At 41.3% G+C, this 13,087-nt stretch overlaps 1 protein-coding gene across 3 annotated transcripts in view; it reads right to left on the reverse strand.

Annotated features, from left to right (window-relative positions):
• Window positions 1-8,518, reverse strand: part of LOC128867315 (protein N-terminal glutamine amidohydrolase) — an 85,142-nt gene extending 76,624 nt beyond the window's left edge. Inside the window, exons 1-2 of one of the 3 annotated variants that reach the window (XM_054108429.1) lie at window positions 8,442-8,518; window positions 2,890-5,576 (exon numbers count right to left, since the gene is read on the reverse strand). In XM_054108429.1, the coding sequence (XP_053964404.1) occupies window positions 2,890-2,948 (59 nt within the window). In that variant the 5' untranslated portion in view covers window positions 2,949-5,576; window positions 8,442-8,518. Of the gene's footprint in view, window positions 1-2,889; window positions 5,577-8,342; window positions 8,412-8,441 lie in introns of those variants that run through there. The other 2 variants (XM_054108432.1, XM_054108431.1) reach the window with 2 other exon arrangements.
• Window positions 8,519-13,087: the final 4,569 nt, after the last annotated feature.

A 13,087-nucleotide genomic window follows, 5' to 3' on the forward strand; every position in this document is an offset into this window, starting at 1 on the left:
TTCCCCACGCACCCTATGTTGTGCGGGGACCGAGACCCCCAAGGCGAAGCGGCAAGAAGCCTCAAAAGGAACAAAGCTCCAGGCCCAGATGGTATCCCAGCTGAAGCTCTCAAACTTGTGGCTGAAAGCCGACCAGATGTCATGCTCGATGTTTACAATGCATGCATAGCTCCAAGCATATTCCCTAAGCTGTGCAGATACAGAAACTGATGCTGATCAGTAAGGGTAAGGGTGAGCCAGCGCAACCATCAGCTTCTTGTCCGCTTTGCATGCTGAATAGAGCCGGGAAATTGCTTGAACGCAGACTTGCAGCCTATTGCGAGTGCAGGAGGATTATCAGCAGGGTAGTACGGTTTCCGACGCGGGAAATCAACTCTTGGCGCAATAGAGGAGGTGGTAAGCAGCGCTCAACGCAGACGCCACTACCCGAACCGCATCACCGTCCTGGTAACGTTTGATGTACGAAACGCCTTTAACAGTCACGATTGATAGACATTATAAAGGCACTACGAGAAAGGTTTCGAATACCTGCATGCCTGCTAAGGATTCTCCAGAGCTACCTGAGTGAGTGTGAACTGCTGTACGACACACCAGATGGTCAGAAAACAAAAGCGATAACTTCTGGCGCAGCGCAAGAATCTATTCTCGGCCCCGATCTCTGAAATTTGAGCTACGATGAGATATTGAGCATAAAAACACCAGAAGATACATATCTAGTGGGATACGCGGATGATATAGCGGCGGTCATACCAGCTCGGAACACTAAAGACGCTAGAAGGAAGCTGAACTAGGTCATGATAAGGACGCAAATATGGCTTGATCATCACGGCCTGGAACTCGCCAAACATAAAACCGAAGTCATCCTTATTACACGAAGTCACATGCCACTCGAGGTCAGCATGCAAATAGGCGACACGTCATTAGTGACCCAAAAAGTAGTGAAATACTTAGGTATTCAACTTGACTGCAGGCTTACTTTCTGAGCCCAGATACGGCATGCGGCTACCAAAGCAGCAAAGGTCACGGGTATGCTAAGTAGATTAATGTCAAACATCGGTGGGCCAACATAGAACAAAAGAAAGCTAATTACGGCGGCCACAAGTTCAATTCTCCTGTACGACAGCGAAGTATGGGGAATTGTGCTAAACTGCAAAGCCAAGCGCAAAGCACTGGAGGCTGTGCAACGAACAACGGCACTCAGAGTTCCCTCAGCCTACCGCACTGTCGCAGCAATATTCGTGCTCAGCAAACATAATGAGCAAAATGCTCGAACTCGAGGACATCTGGAACGCGGTAAAGAAATACATCGAGAACGTACTACGGAAAAAGAAGATTGACCTCGACACAGTGCAACAAAGCGAATCCGCACAAATAGAGACACAAGAAGACGAGCCTATAGCATGAACGCCGGCTACAAATATGGTGGACCCAGACGTGGGTGCATAGAGTTGGTCCTTTTATGGATGCAGTTTCGGGCACTCCCGAAGTAAAATAAAAAGTAGTCTCGGGAACGGTGTCTCGGGAAGGGTGCCTCCTCAGAAGGAGAGGAGGGATCGTTTTAGTGGCCCCACCACACACAGTAGTCGACGGTCGCTTTAAGTGCGAAGTCATTTTGAACCCTATGGGCTGGGTCCAGAGGGAGAGGGGTGTCAGATGAGTGGGTTTAATGGGCATGTGAAAAGGCGGTTAGTGTCGTGCGGGGAACCTTCACAGTAAACTTGCCCTGTCTAGTGTACCGTATCCCACCTTTTTTGGCGCTCGTTTGATGCAGCGCTATGAGATTTGACAAAGTTCATTTTTGGCTGTTGTTCTCAAATGACATGCACTTTTTCTCGCCAGTTGCCTTTCGGTGCAATAAAGCGACGACTTCACTATGTTTCCTTGTATTTACGCTCTTCTAAGAAGATGATAGCGAAGATTTAGTTTTAACAAAGTTGGGAAATTCGCGTCTGCGTTAAACAATTTTTTTATATTTTATGCCAGAATTTTGAGGGTGATCTCGGAATGAAGTTAGAAAGCGTTAAAAGTAGGGATTTCGAATTGATTTTAAGCTAAAACTCATTTACATAATTGTTGAAATTAGGAGCTGAAGCGGGAGTTGAAATTAGGAGTTGAATCGGAAGTTGAAATTAGGAGTTGAATGAAATATATCCGTCACATTTTAAGCAGTGCCAAGTCCTAAGTGTTTTCCACTGGCCGTTGTGCCACTGAAATGCCCCAATGTGGTGCACGTATAAAAAATATAAGCATAAAAGAATATGTGAAGCATTTCATAGGCGAAAAAAATGCAAAATCACAATTTCTTCCCCCAAAGCACGAGCATGACCGTTTGACCTAATTCCATACGCGTTGAGTAATGAGCGAAGCGAATTTGAATACGCACCGAAAGAAAAGCAGTAGCACAGCCACTGCAACGCTACCACCTAACTAGCAGCCACTATACACATACACAACTACATGCACACACACTCAGATGGCAGCAGTTTGTGTGAAGGTAGTTATGTACGGATAGAAGCACATAATAAACTATTTGAGACGCGCAGAATCGCCTTGAGTGCGGCAACAGCAGCTGAGCTGAGCCAGCAAGAAATTAAAAAGACAAAATAAATGTAAATAAATAGCTTAAATAAAATGTGTGATTTTAGTGGTGAAAGGGGACTTGTCAGCACATACACACACACACGTGCGCACCCAACTAAGCGAGCAATGCAATTTTGCAGAGTTTCATAGTTTCGACAAACAGACACCCCACGGTTAAATTTATTCATTCCGTTGTGGTTTGTTTATATTAATTTGGTTTTATGTTTCTGTATTCTATGCAAGTATTTGTGCTATGCCAATATGTGGCTACATGCGAATGTATGTATGCTTGAATATGCGAGTACTCACCAGTAACACGAGACGTATGAGCAATCCGAAATTTTCGGAAACAACAAATCTGTGGTCATCTTGAGACGACGTTAAGGACGATGAGTACGATGCGGCGGATGATGTCAGTCGCTGCTGTACGAATCGTTGGATGCGGTCGATTGCGGCTGTTGCTTTGTTGTTTTTGTTTTTGTTGTTATGGTTTATTTTTTTTGTAATTGCAGTTTGTGTGCTTATGCAGTGGTTGTTTGGGTGCACGCGCACGTAGGTCAGCCACCGAACGCCGCGTTATTTCGAGTGTGTAGAGTAGATGGTGGGCGTATTTGAAGAAGGGCGGTGTAAAGCGTGTGTATATGTGGTTTAGCTCGACGTATATATGTAGATATTATATGCTACGTTTGTTTGTTTTTTTTTTTGGTCTGAAGTCGATTTTTATTTTCACAATGCTTGGCGTGCAACAATCAACTCTGCGTATTCGTGTTGTTGCTAAGTTCAAATATTTGTATGCGTCGTATTTTGGAATATTATCTTCGAGTCGCCATGAAATGCAATATCAGCTAAGCTAAATTATTTCAGCGGAAGCTTCACTGTGTCACCGCTTTTACGTATGCGCTTGCACCGGTAGGCGACTAATTGGCAACTGGCGTTGAACGACGCTCAACGGCACCTCGTGAGCTCTGCCCACGGATCGAAGTTCAAAGTGGCGTCAACGATTTTGGCACTGGCACGGTTGGTTTCTTTGTTTACCGCGCGCGCACACACACAAACCCAAAACACAGATTTTTGTTGTGTTATGCCACATATGCCACTAAAGACACGTCAAAATTTGATCTGTATTTCACGTGTGTGTGTGGGGGTATTTGTGAAATTCTGCTGCAATGCAGTCAATGGTTTAACGCAACACCGTCTACTACAGACTTCTCTAAAGCCACTACCACACATACACATGCACATGCACGGGAATCCTTCAGTTTATACAAATTTTATATTGCTGCGCATCTGTGTATGTGTGTATGTGTGTGCGTCTGTATTGGTATCACGTAGGCAGAGCAGCCGCAAGGTTTGCTGTCTCGCCAAGTTAATGCCTACTTTGCGCGGCTGATTCAGCTGCTTGTGGATGCTTTAAAATGAGCCAATAAGCAGCCGCCTCCAACCCAGTTGATGCGCCAAACGTCAACGGAAACGTATTTCAACGAGTATTCTGGAATTTCTGCTACTTCTTTGTTGCTTTTCACAGCGCTTGCTCTTGCCTGCCTGTCACTGCGCCTAAAAGCCCATTCACTTTGGTTCCTTTAAATGCACATGTACGTGCGTGCGTGCATGCGTGTGTGTGTGTGCGCGTGTATTAAGTGCAAATGTATGTTTTAGGGAGTGTAAGCGACTAAGATTACCAGCCTTAATTAAGGAGCAACTCTACTGCGGCTGTTGCTGTTCAGTTGTTGCTGCTGCTGCCGCCACTTCCTTTATAGCTGTTTTGCTTAATTTGTGTTGCCTCTCCTTACTCGCTGGCGTCTCTTCACTCCACTCGTTGTATTCAGTACACGCTCTATATCTCTATATACGTATATGCATGTGTGTGTGCGTGTGTGTGCAGTTTTGTTTAAACCGCAAAGGCACCTGACTTATTCCGCCGAAATTCTGCGTGTACAAAATTTTTTATTGCACTCCTTTCGCAACTCCGACTCTTTTCTCTCCCCTCACTATTATCTACATACAGACTTTTATGTGAGTCCCTAACGCACTTTATGCCTTCTGCCTTTCTGCTTTCTGGAGTATACAAAATAATTATACACTTCACCTAAATTAAATGTATTTCACAGTTTTTCGCCGACTTGACCTCTTTCGCAGGCGTTCGTTATTTGCTATTTGGTAATTTACGTAGTTTAAGGTCCCTTTTTTATACTTTTCTTGCGTGCTTTTACACTTTTTCACTTTTCAAAATTTATGCCCTCTTCGTGCGACACTTTTTATGTTTTCATATATATTTTATATGCGTTATTTGCTAGCATCCCTTTGCGTTTCTCATTCAACTATCGTAAAATGAGTTTTCTTCTCGCACACACACTTTATGTACCCTCGTACACAAACACTTATGCATCGCACATAGCAATTTTTTTATTTATTTTTTTATTACGTTTATTATTGTGATTATAGTTATTATTTATTTATTCTTCTATTGCTCTATGTATTCAAGCTGCAACGCTTGTCAAGTCGTTGCGAGTAAACATCCGTACGCGTACCCGGTTCTATATCAACTCAGTTGTTGTCTGAGTATCAAGAGTCATACCAAGTCGTATCCATCCAGTATCGCAGTGTAGAAACTCTCCAACATATCTCGACATGAGCACAACTCAAATTCGCACAGTACTCACACTCTCAGTCGCACTCATTATTTACCTTCGTTTTCGCATCGCTATGGCAGTGTGCGAATAAGCTTGCGTTTGTGGCTGCGTATCAGTGTAACGGTATGTGTATCACTCCACTGACCTCGTTCTCGTCAAAGCTCGGCTCCACTCGCTCCAGGATAAAACTGAGCGTGTAAAGAATTTGTGAACACTACTAAATCCCGTGACGTGCCTCTCATCCAGAAATGCTTTTTGTTTTTTTCTTTTTTATTTGAGATGAATTTTTATGCTGGTGGGAGATTCTTGTGCTGAGTATTGCTATTTTTTTTAGTTGTGATTTGAGAGTTGTTAATAAAAATGGTGCTAAAAACAGTGTGAAACGCAAAATTACTTTTGTTTAAAGTATCCAGAACACAACAAAACAAGGCAATACAATCTCCTGTGAAAAATTGCGCAGAAATTTGCTGAAAGAATTTAGCCAGAGCAACGTGGGAAAAGACATCGGATTCCGGAGAGCCTGAAAAAACAGTTGGTACGGCAAGGAATGTGTTGTTGCCGCAGACAGAAAGGATGCTGCTTATAGAGCCACGCTGCGATCGGGTGCAATGCGAGCCATGTGGGCTACCGAGAGCTCAGAAAGGAAGAGAGACGTATTTTCTAAAAGAAGAAACGAGAGGCCGAAATACATGAGTGCGAGGAACTTGAGATGTGCGAGTTAAATATCTGGGAGGTAAATATCTAGGAGCAATCTGGGAGAAGTAACTGACTTGGAATACACATATTTCGCTGAAGATGGATCGCGCATTAACGATTTTTCAACAATGCCGTAGAGCCTTTGGTAAAACCGAGGGGTCTGAAACCTGATGCACATAAGTGTATGTTTATGCATTACGGGTGCCATGAGTACGACCTCCCTCGATGCCCAAAATGCTACGCTTGATTTGCTCCCCTTGGGTCTTAAGGTACAACAGCAATAGACTCCATAAATATGGTTTCTGGCACGAAGACGGAACTTTCTGACACAGAGCAATGTTAAAGAAGCTATCTGAGCAGTATCCACTATTTGATCAGGATATCGAAATTCGCATTTCATGCTGAGTTTCTTAGAGAAGATACGACTCCAAGCTTTCCATTAAAAATCAAACGGTAAGTGAGCAGATTAACGGCACTTTGGGTCCGTATGTTGTTTATGATCCAATTTTCGCTAAAGGGAATGTGGAGAAAGAAGGATTCAATTAGTCCCAATATGGGTTTGGTTAGGTCAATCACAGCTGGAATGAAAACGAAGTTTTTGCGAGATTTAGAATGCCCTTAGCTAAAGTCATAGATTACGTCTCTTACGCCGAAAGAGTAACAACTTCATCTATAATCAGTATATCGCAACCCAATATGCTAATTGTGATTCTGGAAAACGCCGGACAGCTACAGAGAAAATGGCGTGCAGTGTCGTTATCCACAAGACAGTATAGGCATATCGGGCTGTCGACGACCCCGATGGTAGCCATATGCTGACCACAGGCGTTGTGCCCTGTGACTACACCCGCCAGTACTCTCAGGTCCTCTGTGCTGAGTTTTAGTAGAAAATTCGCTATTTTCCTGTTTGGCTCTTTCACAAAGCACTTGACTACTCTGAACGAGTTCAACCCAGACCAACGTCCTCTATGGGTACACCTCATGAAGTCGTCAATCTATAGTTGAATCGATGCGGAATTGACACCTAGAAAGGGTTCAGGGCCTAGTGGCATACTTTCAGAGCCTTCATTAACCAGTCCAGGCACCCAAATAAGACTAACTTTGTTGTGTTTTGCAACACTGTTCGGTTTTGTCTTACATTCACCGACTAACTGCGAGGAGCAGCGTCGGTTAGGAAGGGCTTTCAGTGCAGCTTGACTCTCACTACAAATTCCAAAACTGCTAACCTGCCACTTTTTCTCAATTAGCCAGTTCGAGATGGCATGAACTTCGGTAAGGAATACTCTCATTACCCAAACTACCAAGGCGTATTTCATGTACTCAAAATTAGATTGAGTTTCCCAAGGAAGTCATGGCGTTTTTGAAGCATCTTCTCGATGAGTCCTTCGCGTGTTTTCTAATCCCAACAACAACAAGAGTTTTATGTGTATTTTGTTTTTCCAATTTGTTGTTGTGGATGTCAAAATTTCCTTGAGAATGTAAATAAACAAACAAAGTAAAAGACGAGAAGTAGGCCACTTTAACCTTCCAAGCACCAAATTGCATAATCTGCCGAATGGGGAACCATCACTTTGAAATAATTCGCTGTTTTTCTAGCTTACAGAATTCAAAGTCTAAGGCGATTTTACCCTCCCGGTGCTATTGGAGAGACATCGGCCTGAAGCGCTAATGCGGAAAGCTTTGCATTCAAGTACGACTTATACTTGGTAATAAATATAATCGAACCACCCTAATGTACGTATGCACATGTGTTTATTGACCAAGTTCTAGAATGAGTGAATTTCTTTGGCAACAACAAAAACTGTTGACATTGGAGCGCACACTTTCAAATACTGTGCGCTCGCACAAGCATCCTTTGAGCTCGAAACTGCCTCAAAACGAGCACATGACCCAAAGTCAGGCCGAGAAGTGATGAATGATTGAGCAAAGTAGTTGATGGGAATATGTGAAAAAAGGCTTTTTGTAAATGGATTTACTACTCAAATTATTTGTATACACTTTTGCGATGGATAATTGACGCCCGCAAAACTTTTGTTTATATCCTGAAATCCTAATAAGCAAATGAGTACGAGTAAGTAGTGAACAAGAAAGGCAGTGAACATTGCCATTTCTGACAATAAACAAATGGATATGAGCGAAAGCTTTTCTCCGCGAATTCTACTCTTCTCATTTGACGTTGCCTTCAGAGCGCCCGACTTCTCTACTCTGCCAACAACTCAAAAACGTGGTATGAATTTTGTTTATGGCTGTGGGGAATGCGCAACTGGTCACACAACTTGAAGCCCTTACTTCTCGTTAAATTATCTACGACAACAACAAAAACACCCGAATAAATGATTTGTACTCGCGCACATTCGTACGTAATGAGAATGCAAAGGAAGCGAACGAAACTCGCAAGGATTTGCCAGAAAGCGCACTTAAAACTCAATTCATTACACGTATTTCTGCACAATTTCTCAACACAATATTTATGCACTTAAATGAATTAATAAAATATTATAATACACAATCAATGAGTGCAATGTTTTCACTGACAATTTTCACAAATATTTCCAATTTAAAAATTCACTTCACTCGTCCGCAGCTGCTGTTCAACACAAACTATGCCAATCAGCTGATGCTCAGTGCTGCTTGTCAACGAATGTGAACACAAAACGGGGTGGATGATAGTTTTAAAAGCTGTGGAAGAACTTTGAGCACAAAGCAGAATGGATAGAGTGAAAGGGCTTGCCTGCTTTTAGGCGGCTTGGAATTTATTTGACTGTTATTTTAAATACGAAAATGCAAGAGCTGGCGTGATAATTACAAGTAACTATGGGCAAAGTGGGGTTATATACAATTAGAATTAAAAAAAATCGATTTTATTTTTATTTTCTTAATGTATAGATATTTAAGAATGCACACAGAATATTCAATATCGTTCCGGTGAATATTTTCGAAATTGCACGCAAATTTGAAAAGGCGTTTCAGAGTGTGTGTGAAGTGCTTTCCAAACTTTAAACGCCTTTTTCTCAAAATGGTGTTATCAAAGTCGGTGACCAACATTACTAGAAAACGGCTAAACCGATAAGTCTCAAATTTTAATATAATTTATATTTTTTAGTAATTAATCGAAGATTTTTTCTCACCGATAAATATTTTTTATAAACAATTTAAGGCCGAAATTTTGGTCAAAAATCGATTTTTTTGTTTGTTCGAGAAACCGCTATTTTGTCAAAAAAAATATATAATAGGACTATGAATAAGTTCGTGCGGTTTTTTTCGAAATTTGAAACTTTATTGACGTAAAATGGTTACAAATTTAATATTCAAAATATTGTCCATCGCTTACTACTACTTTTTCCCATCTTTCTGACAATTCACGGATTCCCTTTGTGAAAAATTCGGTCGGTTTTGCCGCAATCCACGAATCGATCCATTTTTTGACTTCATCGTAATTACGGAAGTGCTGGTCAGCCAGGCCATGTTGCATCGATCGGAAGAGATAGTAATCGGATGGCGCAAGGTCTGGACTATACGGCGGGTGGGGTAGGACATCCCATTTGAGCGTTTCTAAGTATGTTTTGACCACTTGTGCAACATGTGGCCGAGCATTGTCATGTTGCAAAATAACTTTGTCGTGTCTATCGGCGTATTGCGGCCGTTTTTCTCGCAGTGCTCGGCTCAAACGCATCAATTGTCGTCGGTAGGCATCCCCCGTAATCGTTTCATTCGGTTTCAGTAGCTCATAATACACAACACCCAGCTGGTCCCACCAGATACACAGCATAACCTTCAGGCCATGAATATTCTGCGCCGACGTCGATGTTGAAGCATGGCCAGGGTATCCATACGTTGCCCGACGTTTTGGATTGTCGTAATGGACCCACTTTTCATCGCCAGTCACAATTCGATGCAAAAAACCCTTTCTTTTGTGCCGTTGAAGCAGTTGTTCGCATGCCATAAAACGGCGTTCAACGTCTCTTGGCTTCAATTCATACGGCACCCAATGGCCTTCCTTTCGGATCATTCCCATGGCTTTTAAACGTTTGGAAATGGTTGATTGATCAACTCCCAAAGTTTTTGCAACCTCTTCTTGCGTTTGAGCCGGATCTTGATCGAGCAATTCCTCCAATTCGGTATCCATGAACTTTGGCGGCGCACCCTCGCGTTCTTCGTCTTCCAAGCCAAAATCACCACTTTTAAAGCGTGCAAACCACTTCTGGCACGTTCGCTCAGATAGAGCATGCTCACCATAAACTTCCACCAAGATACGATGACTTTCGGCTGCTTTTTTCTTCATATTAAAATAATGAAGAAGAATTCCCCGCAAAAACACATTATTTGGCACGAAATTCGACATTTTCAAGTGTGGTAAAAATATTGTTGTTTACGCTTCAAATAAAAAACTTATACTGACGTTTGTGCCTTACGACAGTAGCTCTCCAATGAATGTTTGGAAATGTGGATCGATGGAATAATAATCAAGTTACGCCATCTGTTGTAAAACCGCACGAATTTTGGCTGGAATTTAGAACAATGCCTATTTTGGAATTTCTGGCAAACTATAATGTTTTTTTTAATGAAACTTGGTGGAGATGTTAGTGAGGTGTTAAGGAACACTCTTTATAACTTTAAATTAATCGGGAAATAATAATTTTTTAATTATTTACATTCAAAATGCCCTTGGGAACATCACTATAATTTGCCACATTACACTCTATATTTTTTAACATTTCACTATAAATCACCAAATATACACTCACACGCGTGTTTTTACCGATTTTTATGCTAATATTCTAATTATATCTATTTAAATTAAATGCAAATACATTTGCCTATGCAATCACATTCCAATTTTAAGCGCGAATAAGAAGAAGATTGGAATGCCAACAGTATGGTGTTGCCGGATGCCTGCAAATGAAAACAAAAATTAAGTACTTGAGTTTAGTGTTAATGATGGGAATGGGGGTTATTGTGCCTGCTTACTACATACACGCATATGACGTTTTAATTTTGGGTTCAATGGTTTTAATACGGAAAGGAGTTTTACGCAAAAATACTGTGCATTGCGTAGCCGGAGTTGGACTAATGAGGGTTATTTTTTTGAAGCGCGGCCGAAGGCCGCCCACGCGAAAAGGAGTTCTACGCAAAAATACTGTGGATTGCGTAGCCGGAGTTGGACTGATGAGGGTTATTTTTTTTAAGCGCGGCCGAAGGCCGCCCACGCGAAAAGGAGTTCTACGCAAAAATACTGTGGATTGCGTAGCCGGAGTTGGACTGATGAGGGTTATTTTTTTGAAGCGCGGCCGAAGGCCGCCCACGCGAAAAGGAGTTCTACGCAAAAATACTGTGGATTGCGTAGCCGGAGTTGGACTAATGAGGGTTATTTTTTTGAAGCGCGGCCGAAGGCCGCCCACGCGAAAAGGAGTTCTACGCAAAAATACTGTGGATTGCGTAGCCGGAGTTGGACTGATGAGGGTTATTTTTTTTAAGCGCGGCCGAAGGCCGCCCACGCGAAAAAGAGTTCTACGCAAAAATACTGTGGATTGCGTAGCCGGAGTTGGACTGATGAGGGTTATTTTTTTGAAGCGCGGCCGAAGGCCGCCTACGCGATAAAGAGTTCCACGCAAAAATACTGTGTTAATTAATTTAATTTAATTTTAATTACTTTATTATTTTTTGTGATACGCTTAATATCATTGTTTTTAAGTTTAAATGAGTTGTATGTTTTTATTTTCAAATTTATTTCTCAACTTTAAATTACAGCAAAAAATACTGCAGTTTTACAATGAACCTTCCACTGAACATCCCTGCGTGCGATCTTCGTTTTCATTTCAGGTGTATGGCAACACCAACTTTTCGCTAAATTATAGAACTTTAACATTAAATTACTTAAAAACTATAAGCCTCCGGCAGGTTCTGTTTTCAGTTTTAAGATGGGGATACACCCCTCTATCACCCCCTTTTTACCGTTTTTTTCCAAAGCGATAGGCATTATACTAAATTCTAGCCTATATTTTGCTTATTCCTTCGATTAAGAGGACAGATACCTGTAAAATTTCGAAAAAAAAAAAATTATTTTTTCATAAAATGTTAATAAAGGGTGGTTAAATTTCAAGGGCCGATGTTGAATGTGAACCACACCTAAACGTCAACGACACCGTTGGACTTCTTTCTTTGGGGTTATTTAAAAGAAAAGGTGTACGTCGATAAGCCAGCAATAATTCCAGAACTGAAAGATGAGATAATTCGGCACATTAACGGCATAGAACCTCAATTAACCCCAGCGTCGTCGAAAATTTGGACCATCGGATGGAGGTGTGCCGCCATTTGGCCGATATTTTGTTTCATACGTATTTGAGCAATACCAATATTATCATAATAAAGAGAAATGACAATAATTTCTTAAAAAAATTGTATTTTGTTCAAAATCAACACCGGCCCTTAAAACTTAACCGCCCTTTATAATCCTTTAAAAATATGTCAAACAATTTTGAGAACGTAAATTTAAGTATTATATTATATTATAGTTCGTCAACCGTGACGACTCATTTCTTTGCGTTCGAGCGCTGGGAAAGGTTGAATTTTCATGTATTCAAACTTTAGACGCGTTCTTCTCAAAACTATATTTTTCGAATTGACGTACACGATAACTCGAAAAGTTATTGACCGATCTCCCTGAAATTTTGCACACATATTTTTTATGATATTACTTTCTATGTGAATTTACAAGTTTTCGAAAATTTTTCAAAAAAATAATGTTTTCTTAAATTTCAAAAATCTATCCTTTCGATTAAGAGTAAACTACTTTTGAACCATTTCCGCTAACATGCAGAAAAAACAGAGTGAACGCCTTAGATACAAAAGGCGCTACAGGCGCAGCAACTCAAGTATCCGTTCTGCATAAATTTAGAAGTATTGTAGTATAGATGTAATGTATGAGACTGACAACATTTCTAAATAAACTAAACTGAAATAGGCTTGCACTAAATTGCAGTATTTCGGCCCTAGTCCCATTCGGCGCGGTACTAGTCCGCACGCATACTTTCTAGTGGATATGTTAACTACCTCAGCTTTGTTTGACTTTTGCACTCATGCAGCTTTCTTCCCCTAAGCGACGTTTTAAAGCTCGACAACCCTTCATTTAGTTCTCGCGTTATTTAGGGGTTCATCACTTTTTAATAAGAAGTCGGGTGCGC

This window comes from Anastrepha ludens, chromosome 6, assembly GCF_028408465.1.
Source record: "Anastrepha ludens isolate Willacy chromosome 6, idAnaLude1.1, whole genome shotgun sequence".
NCBI classification, from domain to species: Eukaryota; Metazoa; Arthropoda; class Insecta; order Diptera; family Tephritidae; genus Anastrepha; species Anastrepha ludens.